This window comes from Pinus tabuliformis, chromosome 4_1 (assembly GCF_031772625.1).
Source record: "Pinus tabuliformis cultivar Carrire ecotype Pingquan chromosome 4_1, CPIR1, whole genome shotgun sequence".
NCBI lineage: Eukaryota > Viridiplantae > Streptophyta > Pinopsida > Pinales > Pinaceae > Pinus > Pinus tabuliformis.
The window spans coordinates 587,751,722-587,770,819 of record NC_142303.1 but is presented as its reverse complement, the minus strand read 5'-3'; the positions used below and the strand labels follow the sequence as shown (position 1 = coordinate 587,770,819).

The 19,098-nt window shown below is 37.9% G+C and overlaps 1 protein-coding gene across 5 annotated transcripts; it reads left to right on the top strand.

Annotated features, from left to right (window-relative positions):
• The first annotated feature begins 1,042 nt into the window (after positions 1-1,042).
• On the top strand, positions 1,043-19,010 carry LOC149177331 (DNA replication licensing factor MCM6-like). 5 transcript variants are annotated; one of them, XM_089420091.1, is made up of 19 exons: positions 1,100-1,254; positions 3,370-3,488; positions 3,579-3,758; positions 4,276-4,401; positions 10,095-10,257; positions 10,401-10,594; positions 10,986-11,181; positions 11,297-11,374; positions 12,539-12,768; positions 13,301-13,415; positions 16,546-16,620; positions 16,740-16,880; positions 16,984-17,187; positions 17,334-17,495; positions 17,583-17,638; positions 17,737-17,855; positions 17,957-18,094; positions 18,545-18,675; positions 18,790-19,010. In XM_089420091.1, exons 2-19 carry the CDS (start codon positions 3,412-3,414, stop codon positions 18,928-18,930), a joined length of 2,526 nt encoding a protein of 841 aa, XP_089276217.1. In that variant the 5' UTR covers positions 1,100-1,254; positions 3,370-3,411; the 3' UTR covers positions 18,931-19,010. The 5 variants fall into 5 exon arrangements, with proteins under 5 accessions (XP_089276218.1, XP_089276217.1, XP_089276216.1 ...); XM_089420090.1 differs by having other exon boundaries at positions 1,109-1,254; positions 2,961-3,488; XM_089420089.1 differs by having other exon boundaries at positions 1,191-1,209.
• Positions 19,011-19,098: the final 88 nt, after the last annotated feature.

Sequence of the window (19,098 nt, the reverse complement as noted above, 5' to 3'; positions counted from 1 at the left end):
GAGGTATATTCAGATCAGGGGGACCATTCCGGCGAGGAGGTGAAGAAAAATCAATAGTGAAGTCGGCAGACGAAAAGGATTGAAGCAGGGCAGCGGGATCCGGGGATGAAGGCGGAGCTTCAGGTGAGAACGGGGGGATGGATGAAGGTATGGGAACCCTTGAAACAGCAGAAAAGTCGGTGGAGCACCCGGTAACGGCATGAGAAGAATAACCAAATATGTCAAAACCTTCCAACGGGTCGGCGGAATAGTCGACCATCTCGGTCTCCTCGCTATACTCCATTCTAGCCAACTGTTAAGAGATTCTGTCGTTGTCAGGACCGAAACCGCCGAAAAACCGAAACCCTTACTGCGCTGTCCGAATCCCGTTTTGCCCTAATTTCTGCGATCCTGCGGCTATGGTTTAGCCGAAACCCTTACGGCTAGTGCGCGAGACCTCCATCGCTCCAACTCTCCTACCATTCATCATATATATATATATATATATATATATAAATGAATATCTCTGCCATGATTTATATTACTGTGATAATGCCATTTTTCTCTAGCAAAATTGCATCTATTGGTTTTTTTTAAAACGTTAAAAGAATCTCGCTGCTATGATTTGTTATGATCGATGGATTATTTTTCAGATTATATTGATGATGTTAGATACATTAAATCATTTTTAAATAAACATGAACATATCGTTGACATTGATTAACTGCACATACTACATTAACTTAGATACATTAAATTACAAATTATCACATTTATTATAACATTAACTTAGATACATTAAATTACAAATTATCACATTTATTATAACATTAACTTAGATACATTAAATTACAAATTATCACATTTATTACAACATAGTCTGACATGTATTACACCATAGTCGTTACAGAAAGACAAAAAAAAAAACATTAAATTAAAAATGCAATTAACACAATTTTAACATTTCGCTCTTTGCATTAATCTGTTTGTTATCTTGTACATTATGATATTTCCGAAGGCAAAGGTTACATGGCCAATTAATATTAAACGGAGAAAGGTCGTAGGCGCCATCTGGAGGTGTTGCAGCGGTCGATCTTGATGCTCCTTCATCGCACGGTTTTCCGTAATCATTTCCCGCGTTTGCAATGGTAGGGTTCTCCTCTGCAAACTCCTCTGTCGATGGTAAGCTCATACCGCGTTCCGACGATCTCTTCAACTTGGAAATCCAAAGTAATCCACTCAGAAACTGATTATTGTTCACGGTTCATTTAACAGGTATATTTTCTGTGTTAACAGGGTTTTCATATGATGGTCCTCTTTTCTGTTTCCGCTAAATACAATATGAGTCTGTTCTCTGTATTTTACTCATTATTTCCTTTCACATTCTACTGTTTTACTGGTCGCAGCTACCCACAGTTTTCCTGTCTATTTCACAGAGTTGTAAGCAGCATATCAAAGTAGGCCATCCACTATCTAATCCACCTGCTTTGCCCGCTACTCATCCTATGCCTCTTACTTAGCCTGAGTCATCTTAGTTATTGCATCTTTTAGGTCAACCTTCTTTGTAGCTCACTCAGCCCTATTCCATAGTAGCACAATTTATATCATTTACTGGCTAATTTTCTCTCTTGGAAACTCTATTGCTCAGTTACGCTGCAGTTTGTTTTGCCTACGAGTATTAATATTACATTTTTGGTCTTTCGGCATGTCACTCTTTGGCTCAGCATGGGTGCCGAAAGGCTTACCGCACTTCCTCAGCCATTCCAACGGAGGGTTTTGACATCTAGGTGCTTTCTGGACCACTAAGGTTTTATAAGATTGATTGGGGTTTTACCGCTGCAGAGGACGACCCAGAACCGTTTCTATTATGACTTTTAGGCTTTCTGCTGCGAGCTAGGGATTTTAAGTTGATACTGAACTCTACTAGTTAATGGACTGAAACCGGTCTTTGGAAGAAGTGACAGCTTCTCCGGCTTTCCAAACCGTATTTTTCTTCCTCTATAATTTATATTGCTCAGCTATTATTTTCTTTTGATTAACACTACTCTGTGGTGGTTCTCACTAGTTTTTCCATCCCTCTCCGGCATGGAATGCGCTATATATTTGTTTTTAAGTTTTAATAGGAAAAATACCATTCTCTACTGGATTTTGTCAAACGATAATGAATTAAAGGGTTAAATCATCGTGCTATTCCTCATTGAGTTATTGATGATGCGTTAGTTATATGGGTTTTCGTTTTTGTTCTGAAATATATGTTTATATTTCAGCACAAGTTCCGGAAACAGTTCCCATTTTTCACCAGTAGTTTGGTTACTGCTTTGAATATGGTTCATAGCGCGTCTAAAGTCATAATACAGTTGCATGTCGACGTACTCATTTCTTGTTTTGTTTGATTACTACCCTTCTCTAACCGCTCACAGTTTCCCCTTTCGGTGACCTGAGAGGTAAATCCAGAAATATCAGTTCCTTTTTAGCCAGGCTTTTTAACCTCCGCGGCTCTTCCATAACTTTTGGTTAATTAATTTACTGAGTGTAACATTTAGCATCTCGAACACCTGATTATGGGTGTTTTTTTTTAATGCCAATATTTAAATTATAGGGTTTTTGTTTCGTAAATCCATACTTAAATTACAGGGCCTGTTTGATATGTCAGGACTAAATTACAAGGTTTCGTTTTTTACTAGTGCCACTTCATGTGAACAGAGACAGGTTCTTTTCATATGAACACGAACTGTTTATTTTAAACAAAGAATTGTCACAGAAATTTTACTTTAGTTTTCCTCAAGTTAAAGGCTTTACATAGACACACAGAATTTTTTTCTCTTTTACAGTAATTATGTTCTCATTTTCTTTTGGAAAGAAGAAAGAATTACGTTCTCATTAAATTTGCTTTAGATTTAGATCGCAAAACAATATTTTTTTAATAGATCAAAAGTGCTGAATAACTGAAATTTCTTATAACCTTGACAATAAAAAAAAAGGATGTTTGCAAACAACAAATTTATGCAATTACACTGGCACAAATGAGCGAGTGGGAAAACCTGCAGCAAGGGATCGAATAGTGCTAGCAGTACTGAGAAATAGAATGAAAAGACAAGTAAAACGAGTATCCTGTGCTGTCTGTTTGTATCAGCCATTTCCATTGGGCTCTTCACAGAAGGATCTGGGAAAATATGGGCGCTCCAATGTGATTTCCACAAGCAGCCGAGATTTCAAAATGAGAACAATTTTTGAGTCTCAGGAACTGAGAAGCTTCTCCATGGAGGGAACATGCTTTTTCATTAACTGTTTTTCTGTTATTCAAAACTTATTTCAGTTTTATTTTAGTTTTGGATCAACAATCAAAATTCGTTCAATTGTCTAATACCACAAATCCACGGTGAACAATAGGACACGGCGGCTGGGGAAATTCAGTTTTATTTTGGCATCCCAATGGAAGATTTTGGTGGAGTTCCAGTGGACCAGAAGACGCAATGGGCCGAAAATCTCTTTTTAGAATTTCTGAATATGTAACTCCTCAATCTCAGCGCTAACTTCTGTTCAATGTTGTTTCTGATTTTCGGTTTAGTGTTATCTGAAATGTTTGTTTTTGGTATTAGGTTTACGGTGGACATGGGGGCTTCTGTTGTAAGTGGAGAAGCGTCAGGAAGGCAGAAGATGTACGAGGCAGAGTTGGAGTCGATGAAAAATAGGGAGTCCACCACTTTATATGTCGATTTCAGTCATGTCATGCAGTTTGACGATATGCTGCAGCAGGCCATATTGGACGAGTATTTAAGGTCTGTAAAAGAGGGAAAATGTTATTTTTCTCATTTTTCGCTTATTTTAGCTTTTCTTTCACCAGGGTTTTGCCTTTGAATTTGCATTTGTGTTATCTCGTTGTGGGTATACCTAGCTTCTTTCATTTCATTGCAGTGGATCTGATTTGTTTTTTTTCATTTTCGTTTTCGTTTTGTTGGGTATTTCTAGGCTTTTGTTCCCTTATCTTTATTGTTTTGGACATTTTGTTAGTTAGAGCACTGTTACAGTTACAGATCTGAGCACATTGTTTAGGCGTTTATTTATTTATTTTAATATTTCTCCTTTAAATTTCTGTAATTATATTTTATATAAATAATCTTATGTACTTCTGTTGTGTGAGAGTATCATGTTACTTCTCCCCAATCTGGTTGTTTTGGTTCCTTACACTATGGCATCTGTTATATTTTTTATTTTTAGTTATTCATATTTTTTTTACCATTTTTATAGTTGGGTCTAAAATGTTTGTTGGTTTTTTACTCGTGCAACGTGTTTCAGGTTTGAGCCATACCTAAAAAATGCATGCAAGAGGTTCGTGATGCAACACAGGCCTACATATATAGCAGATGATGATCCCAACAAGGATGTCAATATTGCATTCTACAATATTCCTACTTTGAGAAGGTAGATAAAACTCACTGCCGTTTTCCCATTGTGAATGCTATTATGTACTGGGTTCTTGTCAAAATACAGAGTATCTTGCCTTAAAAAGAAGTCTGCTGAGTCACATTTCCCCCAAATTTTATGTACTGTGTTCTTCTTAAAATACAAAATATCTTGTTTTGAAAAGAAGTTTGCTTTGATATTTACCCCAACCTGACACTTATGTTACTAAAAAGGATGCAGTTGTCATCCCTTCATAGACTACATGCTAAGCTTGGAGCCATTTTCACATCAAAATAGCATTCTCCCTACCTATCCATGCAAGTAGAGCATATGCATGAGATCTTGATTTTCACAATCTCTTCTTAAAGCAAATAGGCAAGCCAAAAATTGGGTAGCTATACTTCCGAAATCAACAATCAATTAGTTCCAGTGGCCCTTTCTCTGGGTTAATCCTCCAAAGTTCTGGCACATCTTTGTGACCTTGGGAAGTGTAGAATGGCCATCCCAATTACCTGTCAAATGCTCCAGACAGATTTGTGGCAGCATCAAGTACCTCATTGACAGCTTACTAGCTTACTGGTAAATTTATGACGTGATCATATTTGTGAAAAGATCTATCCAATACCAGACCTCCTTAGCAAACAGGCAACTCTACCAGTGGCCAAAATCTTTTGGGTTTCTGCAATATCTGCAATTTGTAGCAACTTTACGACAATCTTTCTGTTTAGAAAAGTTATCCTGTTATCTCGATGAAAATGTTGGTTTAGACTTGAGACTATTTCAGCACTTCTAATGCTTTTGAATCCCATGGTCACTTTGCTTGTTAGCTCGATAGGCCTTCCTTTGAAACAGACTTTCGTCGTCCTTTTGTCTCTGTAATTGACACGTGTTTTCCATATTCAGCAGGCATCTGTACACAGAGAGAGATTCCATTTGACATATGTGCGCACCGCCGGACTTCGAGAAGAGTCAGTTTGAATTAAGTATAGAATTTATTGTTTGATAATGCGCTGTGCTCCAGCTGTGATGCAAAACGTTTCATTTCCGAGAACCGCGAAATTAGATGGATGGTTTTGAAGGCAGGGGAAGAATGGCTGCTAAATCCGAAGAATTTGACGCTGTTGATATGGGGGATTGCCGTGGCAGTTTCAGGAGCTATTCTATTTTTTCTTATGGTTGGCCTTCTGAATAGGGCCCTACCTACAAAGAAACAGAGGGATGTCTGGTACGAGGTCAACAATCAAATTATAAATGCTCTCTTTACCCTGTTGTGCCTTTACGAACACCCAAAGCTTTTTTATCATCTTTCACTTCTCATTAGATGGAAACCAGAGGACATTGTCAAGCTTAGAAAGGTCTACTGCAAAAATGAAAGTTACAAACTTCATGAAAGTGTGCACATTATGGTAGTAGTGCTACTTCTGCAACTGACAATTTTTGGACAGTATGCAGTCTCTTGTCTCAATTGGGTTTATAAGAGATTAGAGCGTCTGGCTATTGCTGTGGATTTGAGCAAAGGCGTTTCAATAGTTGCTGCTGTTGCAGCTGCTCTATATCTAATCCTCAGTCCTCTCAGAAAGGATTACGAAGCTGAAACTGATTTGGAGGCTCAAGCAGATCTGACTCAGATAGGTGATAACCCTGTAAATGGTGAATCTACATGTATGCTACTTGAAAAGAAATTCTCTTTTCTTCTAAGAGATAGTAAAAGAATGGAACCTAAACCGGAATGGCAGGGAGGTCTATTTGACTGCAGCAGTGATCATCCTGTTGTAGTTTTTTCAACATCTTGTGGGTTCTCTGTTTTTGGGTGGAACATTGAAAGACTAGGATTCAGGAACATGTATATACACAGTGACCTTCATTTTGTTTTGCATGGCCCCTTTTTGCATCTTCACCCTTTCTGCCATGAATATTCATAATGAGGATATTCAGTAAGCTCTTGCTATCACTGGGCTAATTCTTTGCGCTTTTGGGCTTCTTTATGGTGGGTATTGGAGGATCCAAATGCGGAAGAGGTTTGGCCTACCTGGGAATCGCTGGTGTTGTGGTCAGCCTAATGTGACAGATTTAGTGCAGTGGCTTTTCTGCAGCGTCTGTTCTCTGTGTCAGGGGGTTCGCACCGGAAATTTCTATGAGGTCTATGAAGAGCTTTGTCCTAGAGAATATTTTGGCCAAGATTCACCAAACCAGAGAGATGCTTCAGCCAGATCAGTTCTGAGGCCGTGACTTCGTATCCAGAAAATCCACTGTATATTCAACTTTTAGCTTGCAGAGTTACTATGGAACTCTCATTGACTTCATGCTAACAGATTCAAAAGAATTGCTTTATGTAGAGTATTCCAAGCCAGAAGAAACGCAGGGTGCTTTGTCATTGAACAATATGGACGTTGGTGGGCAACGTTTAAATGTTGAGATGACAAAAGTTACAGTGTGCAGGTTTGCTGAGTGTTTGATCTTCACTTTTTGTGTTTATTGTATCCTTTATTATACCCATTCATCTCAAAACCAGTGGCTGTTGGCTTGGTATCACTTATAACTATATACTCCAAACTGCCTTGTACATTTCCAGTACATACCCTATTCAGAAGAGCTTGATGAGGCTGCCATGATGTCTGAGCGACAAGCTCTATTTGCATGCCTTTTACTCTCCAAAAAAATGCCTGGCATATGGTGATTAACTGAAAGGATTCAGTTCAACTTCTTTGTTAGGTGTTTGCATGCAAAGTAAGTTGAAGTCTTCATCAACAGATCTAACTCAAGCAGATGCTCAAATGAACTCCAGCCTTTATGCCTTCTATATATTTCAAAATTATAAAACTTTATCGTGTTCAGTAGCACAGATCAAGCTTACCTTCTATGGTTGGTGTTTGCAACTTTGCATGCATTCATGTTGAATGTGACGTCTTAATAGAAAAAATTCTCTTGTGCAGTTGTCCAGTTCAACTCCTTCTGCTTGCATGCATGTATTGTGACCTTAAACATGCTTAAGCTAAGGCAGTGAGAAAATACACTCCAGTGGTTAGATTGGGACTATATTTTTCTTTTCTTGCACATGCTTAAGCTACATATTTTCCTTTTCTTGCACAAGAGCATAGTATTTGCTTGCTTTATGCCTTATCTTCTTAAGTTTTTTATGAACTTTGAAAATGCAAATTGCAATGGAATCATTGACAGCGGTTCTTTTGAACAGATTGTCTGTCTGAAGCTCCACAATAACTTTTCTCCTAGTACAATACATTTATAGTGGATGTTGAAGACAACCAATTGCTATATCTACATACTATAAATATTTTGAAGATACTTTTACATGGTAACTTCATTTTGTATGCCTTTTCTTTCTTTTCTGAGCCTTCGTTGCTTGACTTTTCTTGTTTTGAAATTAGAGTTTTTTTGTTGGAAGAACAACGATTATATTTCTGAGCCTTCGTTGCTTGACTTTTCTTGTTTTGAAATTAGAGTTTTTTTGTTGGAAGAACAACGATTATAAATAGGTGCACTGATGACTATAAATATACAATGAAACCAGCTATTCATATGATCAAAACATTTTGAAATGGTCTATTTGTCATTCCCAATATAGCAACTAACAAGAAAAACGTGCTGCCTGGTTAACGTGTTAGGATAAATGATCAATGGTTAATTGAAGCATGTCTGGATAAGTCAAGACATTTGCTTATTAATACTTAATGCTGATTTTGGTATTCAAGATCGTTTATTGATCACAGTCACATTTTGAGATGCTGAAATCTCTTAAAGCACAAATACATCTTTTAGCATTTTCGTTGGCAGCTGAACGAACTGCTTGTAGGCTGCAATGTCAGTCATATATTCTACCCTCCCAAGAGTTCATCTATCTTGACCATCTTTACCAGTGAAGAGCCACTGTAAGCTGCAAGCTTCTGGTATTGGCCGAGTTGGTTCATGTAAGCTGCAAGCTTCTGGTTTTGGCCGAGTTGGTTTAAGTAGGCAAACTACAAAGTTTCCACACAATTGAGTACATTTGTTGCTGCATATTTAGTATTTAGATTTCATGTCCCCCCTTGGAGCAGGTGGCTACACACGAACTCACTTCATTCCAAAACAAAACAGTTGTATCGCTATGTAAGTGCAAAAGCTTTTTCTGATTGGTGGTATCCCATAAGAAGAAATTTAGAAATGTTGATGCATATGCTTTAGTCAGATAGCTTCTGGTTTTGGCCGAGTTGGTTTAAGTAGGCAAACTACAAAGTTTCCACACAATTGAGTACATTTGTTGCTGCATATTTAGTTTTTAGATTTCATGTCCCGCCTTGGAGCAGGTGGCTACCCACGAACTCACTTCTTTCCAAAACAAAACAGTTGTATTGCTATGTAAGTGCAAAAGCTTTTTCTGATTGGTGGTATCCCAGAAGAAGAAATTTAGAAATGTTGATGCATATGCTTTAGTCAGATAACCCAGTGTGCTTGCTTGCATACTCATAAATATTTTGTTTATGGTGACAATTTAGAAATGTTGATGCATATGCTTTAGTCAGATAAACCAGTGTGCTTGCTTGCATACTCATAAATATTTTGTTTAAGGTGAAGTCACCATAAGCAAGTTGATGCATCAACTTGTGGCATCTTATTAGCTAATGAACTATTTATGCCAAGGCTATAAGGGTGCTAGAAAATCATCCTTATTTGTCTCTGTATGAGTGTCTCTGCCATCCTTTTTTTTATTGAACCTTGTGCAAGGTATGAACTGATGTCAGTGACTAAACTAGTTTGTGGTTGCAAAAATTCTACATTAGTCTTTAGAAAAATACAAGTATTAGGCTATTTTTGGGATTTAAGTCTCAACAGTCTTGCCTATTTAAGGGTGCTCCTGACTAAGCAGTAAACCCCTTTTTGTTAAATAGAAGGGTCTATGCTGATGCTTCATCTTTGCAGAAACCTTGTTTGTATGGGTATACTAGTCTGGAAATGATTACAATGAGGGGTTACCTTTACTCAATGAAGGTTCAGATGTTTCACTTCTAGCTTCCTCCTCAGGAGGCATGCATTTATGGATGGATATACATGAGTACTTTGCCAACTTGAAATGCTGGAGACTAAGATTAAACAGATTTGAGATTCTTTCTTGCAATTATCCGGCACCAACATTTCTTTACTTCATCATTTTTCTTCCTTAATTTGGTGTTCTTGCAGTAGCTGGTTGCAGTGGCTAATTTGTTCCTCTTATTATTTTTCTTGTATGCCAATTAAACAAATTGTTTTATCCAATTGGCCGAAAGTGTATGTGACTCACACCTGGTCATTCAAGTGTTTTTTCCATGCAAACTGAACAGTTGTTCTGTTTATTTGAGAAGGAATAGAATAGCTTTTAAATATCCTGAGCACAAGCATTGAATTGCCTTTGGAAAATATGGTAATGCCACCGGGAAATATAATTATAATTAGTGTACCAAAGCATTGAAAATCAATCTCGGATGGAAATATAAAATTTAAATTTGCCAATACATATGGTATATCGCATACATATCTACAAATATTATCCTCAGACCAATTTTCCAATTTTTATACCATTTTTCCAATTTAAAAAATCTATCGGCCTCTCTTTGCACTTTTTAGGGCAATTGCTAGTGTGTGTAGAATTGATCTAAACAAAAGGCGGCGGGCTTCTTTCATCATTTAGTGAACCAGGAGATTATTTGGATTCTTACAATGGGGGTTTTGCATGTTCACAGGCTAAGAGATTTAACCACTGCTGAAATTGGGAAACTGGTATCTGTAAGTGGGGTCGTGACTCGAACTAGTGAGGTTCGTCCAGAGCTTTTACAGGGAACTTTCAAGTGCTTGGATTGTGGAGGAGTGATAAAAAATGTGGAGCAGCAATTTAAATACACACAGGTAGTGCAATTCTTTTGTATTTATCTTCATCGCTATGATTTTCTGTTGTTTAAAATTACATTTATTTGAATTGCTTATGGAAAATTTAAATTCTGCAGATATTGTATCTGTTTGCAATTTCTAACCATGTTCTTGCTTTTCAGCCCATTATTTGTGTGAATGCTACTTGTTCAAATCGAGATAGATGGGCGCTTCTTCGTCAAGAGAGTAAGTTTGCAGATTGGCAGAGAGTTCGAATGCAAGAGACATCCAAAGAGATACCTGCTGGTTCTCTTCCACGGTCTTTAGATGTCATTCTCCGACATGAGATTGTTGAGCAGGCAAGGGCTGGTGACAAGTAAGCTTTTTCATCCAGTGAGCTTTTAGCATAAGGTTTTAAATGCTTTATTAAGTTCAGTCAAGGTTTCTAATTATTTTTCCTTTCACCACGTCCAAGTGTAAACTGCAATCTATTTTATCTGGTGCTTCGGGCAAATTGGGTTCTACATTCTCCTGGGCAGGTGGCAACTGTCATTCAATGCCCTTGCATTTTGCATGATCAAATCTTTATCTTTTAAATCTACAACAATGGTTCATCGGGCACTTCTTGTTGTTATTATAATTATTGGTTTTATTTCATTTTTTTTTTTGGTGCAACGGGGGTGCTATACAATACCTTTCAACTTAATCAGCTGTTGGGTGGTCTCTAGTTTCTGCAGCTATTGAGTTAATGGTGTTTTCTATTTCAGGGTGATATTCACAGGCACGGTTGTTGTCATACCAGACATATCAGCCTTATCCTCACCTGGTGACAGAGCAGAATCTCGCAGAGAAGGTCCTCAAAACCGAAGTGCATCCAGTGGTTATGAAGGAGTGCGTGGGCTTAAATCTCTTGGTGTACGAGATCTCTCGTATCGTCTGGCATTTATTGCCAATTCAGTGCAGGTATTATAGGCCTTGCTACAGTTTACCATACTAGATCAGTGATTCTGCTTACAAATTGTAACTTGTTCCAGTGGTTTGTTCAAGGAATTAAGTAGCCTTTTATCATCATGTGCAGCTTCATGACAAGAAAAGAGGTATTGATTTTAGAGGAGTAAAGAAGGATGGCGAGGAAGATGATACACCCCATTTTACGGTAATATTCTCTCAATTTTCTAATCTGGTCTGTCAGAATGTGGTGGTGAACCTTCGGTGATTTAAATCATCCAGTTGTATACTTTTTTACCTGTCGTTTCTAAACCCGTCTTTAGCATGAAACATTTGTAATCCAATCCTCAGATCCTTGGGCCTTTATCGGCAACTTTGTTGTTTTTGTTGGATAGGAATTTTCAATAACACTGACAGCTCAATATTCTAGCTGGCTGCAAATGTAGGGCCTGTGGTAGTTTTAATTTTCCCATGTTTTATTGAATCTCTAGTGCTGCTCGTCATGATCGTTAGCATTCCATGCATAGAACTTATTGCTCCTCAAAACATGCGGAGCTCCTATGCTCATTATGGATATCTATTGGCTATTGCCTTCACAATTTCCATGAATTGCTTGTGTACAATTCATTTTAGTTTTGGCCTAGTTTTCAGAGTTCTCTTTGATCTGTTTCTGTATTTGCCTTTATTTGGTCAGAGTAGTAGTACCATGAGTATGGTTCATGCTTGGATATTACAATGGTTGCACTACAACATTCTCTTTATGATGTGTGGGCATACCTTATTCTCTGACTAGACTCGGACTATCGTGTCCGGCTTCCACTATTAATTCGAGTGACATTGCCTCGTTAATTTCTGAGGAAATAGAATGTGAATATCCTAATGATTTCTGGGTATGCTCTGTCTACACATTGTATTCTTGTATGTTTTATGTGCGGTTTGCAATGTAAGTTTAGTTTCCTGAACACGGTGGAAATTCATCAACGGATTGTATTATGTACCCTGTGTTATTATGTTTGTCAGAAGCTACATATTATTTCTTGCTTTATTTTGTGGGCTATTGAAAAATTTATAATAGTTATGGTCTTACCTGCTTCTCAGTTCTGTGGCTTTTACATCCTGTTCCATGTATCCATACAATGGCTTCTAGACGCATTCACGGGGATGTGTTTGGATGTGAAAGCAATTATCATGCCAGTGTTCGTAGAAGGGTCCATATATTTTTTCCTATCTGTTATGGTCTTGTAATATTTTCTTTTCTATAAATTCTGTATTTCCATGAACATATTTTGAATATCAGCTAATGCAATATTGTAAGTCGAGGTTGAAGCTATATATCATGGTAAGGTAGGTAATGATGTCTTTATGTGGGCAGATGGAAGAAATAAATGAAATCCAAAGAATGAGAGGCACCATGGATTTCTTTAATAAATTGGTTGAAAGTATTGCACCGACTGTATTTGGTCATCAAGAGGTCAAGCGAGCAGTGTTGCTTATGCTTCTGGGTGGAGTTCATAAACAGACTCATGAGGGAATCAATTTAAGAGGGGACATTAACGTGTGCATCGTTGGAGATCCAAGTTGCGCCAAGTCACAATTCTTGAAGTACGTTTTCTAGCTCTTGATATATAAGAGATATTCTTGTGTTTCTAAACTGCTCAGTGATTGACCAGGGAAATTTTCTTTTGAGAATCTCATAAATTTAAAAGTTCAACATAAAAAATACAGTTCTATTAATGGTATCATGCATGTCCGGGTCCGTGTCAACATCCTTGGTTATTTAAGAAAACATAAGTTCAATCAACTCCACTTAAAGTATATATTATGTTATTTTTTCTTAGCTATTGGGCCTACCTGTTACCACGTGAAGTTAACTCACAACCAGAAGACCTGTTTGTCCTCACATGCATGAATGTTATCCAAAGCACACCAGAATCCTTTTTCAAAATTACTAGTTTCTTTTGCTGGAGTTTAATGCACAGATGCATTAAATGCTTTAAGACACTGTAACTAATAAGCGTCTTTCATAATATTAGAAGTACAGCACGTTAGGTTTCTTAAAGAGGGATATTTAATTGCAACTAAACATTCATCCTGGTTATAATGAGATATATATCCTTGAAATCTGTTTTTGCAGGTATGCATCAAGCATTGTATCTAGGGCTGTCTATACCTCTGGAAAATCTTCTTCTGCTGCAGGCTTAACAGCAACTGTTGTAAAGGAGCCAGAGACTGGAGAATTCTGCATTGAGGTATTGGAATTTATTTTATTCAATTAATGTTTTAAGACTTTGTTGTGAATAATTCGAGTCAATGCAAATGTTGCTATCTATTTACTAGTTTATGGTCACCCTGCAGGCATAACATGTATGTTTGTTAGTAAAAGCTTTTTGTATTATCAGAAATTTAAAGAGCACATACATCCATGGTGCCCCAGTCAGCAAAATGGGGGCTTTCAAGTAGCAAAAATAGTAAGACTAAAGTACAGAAGTTAAAGCTGGTCAGTTTTCTACTGCTTGTACTAACTAGAAGTTTTGAGAAAGTTACTAAGGGAAAGAGGATGCACAAGTCCTTTCTCAGAGAACCTGTTGGAGAAGGTTTCCCACCACTTCATTATTTTATAGTTGCTAAGATTGGTGTCCTGTGGGATAGTCCGAGTGGTTGGGAAAATGGTTTGTTTTCCCCTCCACCCAGGATTGATTTCCATCTATCCATGGACGTCTTGGCTCGTGCTAAGTCATAAGTTATTGGTATATCTTGTTTGGGGCTGCTGGATATACACTTGGTGTTATAGTGGCAGCCAAGAAGATTTGATGCTGGGCCTCACCCAGATTAGTTCAATGTGTCACTGATTCACCATGGTTAAAAAAAGATTGATGCACTCCATTGACTTGGTCAGGGCCATGGGTTTTCCAATTGCAATTGCTTTATCAGAATTTTCTTTTGCCTTTTGATGCCAGCAAAATGCTGACAAGATTTTAATGATGTCAGTATTCAATTATTTCCTCAAACTCCAGATTTATAACTCAGAAAAATCTGGTTCCATCCAAAGAACAAATATGCCACACCCAAATATTTTACCTTCAGATTTTTCCGATCTGAAACGTATATGCTTAACATGCTCTGTCTCTGCAATTGCTCATCCTCAAACTGTAATGCTGCATACAATTTCTTTATGACATGATGCATGCCTTAAGGCATTGCCATTCAACTTCAAGGCTGGGGATATTAACAGATTCCCCATACATTTTTTTTTTATGCTGTGGTTCACGAGCACCCTGGTCAGTGAGTGATCGCTACGTCCACGGAAAAATCTGGGCGATAGCTAGGCTAAATCGCCCCTCAGCCTACTCCAAGACCTGGCCCCAAGGGCTTCGGGTGGATTCGACCCTGTGACCTCCCGATGGCGAGGCACGGCTTTGACCAACTGAGCTAACCCTTGGGGCTTCCCCCATACATTTCATTTACTGCACGTTCATAGTTTCACAGAGTTGGCCAAATCATTATAGGTTGGGTACACTCTTATAGGCTAGGCACATTCACAATTGTGTTCCTTTTCCATTCGATCTTTCAACCACCATCTACAAGCTGGGCATATTCACTCATACAATTTCTCATGACTTAACAATGCAGATTTGCACTCAAATAATTCTCTCCAGAAGCTGTTTTAATAATTTAAACAATTACAAAATTAGGGAACCCACTCCCTTGGTAAATGTAAAGCCCCTAGGTTTATCAACAAGTTGGAAGCTTGAGAACTATGCACCTGCATCACTTTTGCAGCAGCTCTTAGACATCCTTCCTCAAATCTCATGGAATCAGACTCGTCTATTGGCTGCTTGTTAAGCTTTCCATTCATTTTGCTAGGCTTCTGCCCAATCTCACATTAATACTACATAAATCCTGAATTTTGTGGGTTAGATGTGGGGTAAATCTTGGTGCAGAAATACAGAGTGCAGGAAACAGCTGATGGAATGTTGGTGCCATGTTTTCATTCTCCTATTATGCTTCGATTTCAAGTTGGTACAGTCAATAATACAGGTGGTCTAGTTAATGCTCCATATCCTCAGATTTGGGCCACACACCTTGTGCCACCTTAATGATGATTGCACTTTTGTTTCATCTGAAAGATGCCAAGGTTATCCAAACTAGTCATACTAGGGCGATTATTCCTCGTTTCCTTCTTATTTGCTATGGGTTTTATCCTCATCTGATTTGATTCAGATTCTCTCCTAAGATCTTCTATAAAACTCCCTCCCAGATTTGTTCCTTGTTCATCTCTGAGTTTTAAATATTCTCAGATCTGTATCGTCCAGCTTGAGTGCTTGATTTGCCACCCAATCTGTTAAATCTAATGGTAGTGCCTCTAATCTGATCAAATTCAATAATTTGAATGACCAGCTAGCTCGTTTTAACCATTTTAGTTGTTTTAAAAGCTTCCAGTTTTGGGGATAAGCCTTGCCTTTCTGGTGTTTATGATTATCTGAGTCCCCTCCTGCTGCAATATCTTGGATACCAAGCATTTGTAATATCTTATCTCTACAATCAAGGCATTGACTTTAGCTTGCTTGTTTGTATAACCCCCCTAATCCTTTCATTGAGATTGTTTTGAACTGACCCCTGTGTTCCAGAAGGAAGTCTCTTCCACAGGATGGCTTCTGTGGTTTTCTTTTGTTATCTCATTGAAATTATCTTTATTAGTTCTCCTTCATCAATAAGGTACAGGCATAACATACCTTTTTTGGGCATCCAGGTTTGAACCATGTCATTGGCCAATTCGACTTGTATTTGTTAGTTAGACCACCCTTGGGAATAAATTATTGAACCTGTATAAATATTATCAGTAGCTCCTGCTGGCAAATGTTTGATCCTGTTAATGTTTTGCTAGAATCCATTATTCATTTCAATCAACTATTGTCTATTTAACTGCCTTTCTTACAAGATTTAGATTTATACAGGTCCTTGTGCTAATAAAGTTATAGACTTTCCTCAACAAGCAGTTCATTCCACTTGAATCAGATGCATGAAACAAAGATTTGAAAAACACTTTGGAATGCCTGTGAGTTAACAGCAGCTGACATGAATATTGGTTCCCTTAAATTGAATGACTGTTAGCATTATTATCTTTCTAAGCCTTTTAAATGTGATATTAAACTTTCTAAAACTTTAGAAAGTAAATCGGTATTAATCAGAAATCGTGATTTAACTCTTCGTCATTCCTGTATAGTTTAATTAGGATAAGTGACATCCAGATTGTGGGTTTCAGTATGGGATATGGGTCTTTGTTTTTCCTTCTCAGAGTTTGTAATCTTGATAGGCAGCATTGCTATTTACAACGTGAACCATTTGATATTAAAATATGGTGTGTGTGATGTTATCTAGGCTGGAGCTTTGATGCTGGCTGACAATGGAATATGCTGTATAGATGAATTCGATAAAATGGATGTAAAAGATCAGGTATATTCTAGTGCATGCGATATACTTTGTATTGCACTTGGCATTCTTAATACGTTTTGATTTGATTAGCATGCCATTGATCCACACCTCTAACGAGATCCAGAATTTTGCAATTTAAGGTTGCAATTCACGAGGCTATGGAGCAACAGACAATAAGCATTACAAAAGCTGGCATTCAAGCAACTCTAAATGCCCGTACCTCTATATTAGCAGCTGCAAATCCTACTGGTGGGCGTTATGATAAATCAAAGCCACTAAAGGTAATGTCTGCAGGTTGTTTTGAATTGAAAGCATCTTGATTCAGACTTGATTGAGATTTGTAGCATGTCGATTTGGTCCTCATCATGTTGTTTGGTTTTGCAGTACAATGTAGCACTTCCTCCTGCGATTCTTTCCAGGTTTGACCTGGTTTATGTCATGATAGATGAGCCAGATGATCAGACGGATCACCATATTGCAGATCATATTGTTAGAGTTCACCAAAAGCATGAAGAGGCACTGTCTCCATCTTTTACTACTGCTCAAATTCAGCGATACATTGCTTATGCAAAGACCCTTAAGCCAAAGGTGGTCTCTCCGCACCATCCTGAACTGGTTTCAAGTTCCAAAAGAAATTTTAGCATTCTTGACCTCTTTGCAGAAGCCCTTGATGTTGTTTTTCACAATTGGTTGTTTAATGCCTTACTTGAGAATTATGATTGAATTGAGTGCAGCTAGATACTGAAGCCAGAAAGGTCCTAGTTGATGCTTATGTATCCTTACGGCGAGGTGATGCTGCACCTGGTGGTCGAGTTGCATACAGAATTACAGTGAGGCAATTGGAAGCTTTGATAAGATTGTCTGAGGCCATTGCTCGAGTGCACTTGGATTCCGAGGTACATAGGACTACTACATTTTCTGACATTAGCAGATACTATAACATATCCTGTAATGATTTTCTGGGGTGGTTTGAATTTTACCAGGTGCGGCCAGCCCATGTTCATATGGCAGGGAGACTAATTAGCACATCCATTATCAGGTTGCCTTTCTGCAAACATTCTTTCTCCTACCTCTTGTTTCAGTTTGATGCAAACTTTTGTTGAGTTATGATCTCAACACTGTGTCTCTGCTATGCAGTGTTGACTCAAATGAGATTGATCTGGCTGATTTCGAAGATGCGGAGAATAACAATAATGATAGAGGTGCTGGGGACAATGAGAACCAACCAGCAGAAACAGAAGGCTATCAACCTTCAGGTAAGTGCATGGAATACATGTTAGAACATGGTTTCCACAATGTTACATGGGCTGCTGTAATGTTTTGCCCAAAGTTTTGAATTGATGATTTTATTATTTAGGCAATGGTACAATAGCAGCAGAAGGAAAAGCTGGTGATCAACCAAAGAAGAAAATGACAGTTACATATGAGCATTTCCAAAAAGTTACTTGTGCCCTTGTCATGCGGCTTAGACAACATGAAGAATCACTTAAAGATGGTATTGTGACAATTTACATGTTCTATCCATCACTTTTTTCTGTTCCCAACTTGACATGCTACCTGGATTTTTTTAAACTTTCAAAGTGATTTAATAAATTACCTTAGTAGTCTGCTAAAGATGGTCATCTTGAGAAGCTCACAATAATGATAATTATAACAATAATATTTTAAGGTCATGTCTTAGAAAGACACCAAATTGATGCATGAGACCTCTTGTTTGTGGGTCGAGGGACCTCCTTTCTTTGTGTAGCAATTTCACCTCTCGAGTCTACAGAGGTGTACATACTCTACCTCCTTTCGGATTTTAACCTATGCTTTCTTAAGCGAAAGCACATGCTCTTAGCCATTAAAGCCTGGTCAAGCTGTATCTTTTCATTGTTTTGATTGATTGGTCATTTGGTACTCGATGTTACAATGGATTCATTAATTTGTTATTTGGTTTGTGCAGAGGCTGGTTTAGCTGGTTTGAAACAGACAGATTTAATCAAGTGGTACGTTCAAGATTTGAACTCCCAGCAGGTTTTTGATACAATGAGTGGATTACTGGAAGAAGTAAAAATTGTGAGGTCGATTATACAGGTACTGAAATTTTGATATGATTTTTTTTCAAATTTCTCGGACATTGTATTTCTAGGCTCTATGCAGTATTAGTTAGGGTCCATTGTGTTGATCAAATTATATTGTGTTTTGCAGCATTTGATAGACAGGGAAGGTGTTCTTGTGGTTCTTGATGACAGCCCACAAGCACCAGCACCTGGGACAGAAGGATTAGCCCAGTCCACTAGGAATGATCAGAGGGTTTTAGCAGTTAATCCCAACTATGTCTTAGAGTAGGAACTTTATATCAAACACGGCAAAATTTTTATGGAATCAACCCATATTAAGCATAGGTATGATCTAATGCAGTTTGATTATATTCTGCATTTCTGGTTGCCAGTGAAAAGGAAGCAGTTGACATATGGAAAAGAATCTGTATTTCTATGTCAAACCCAGCTGATGATA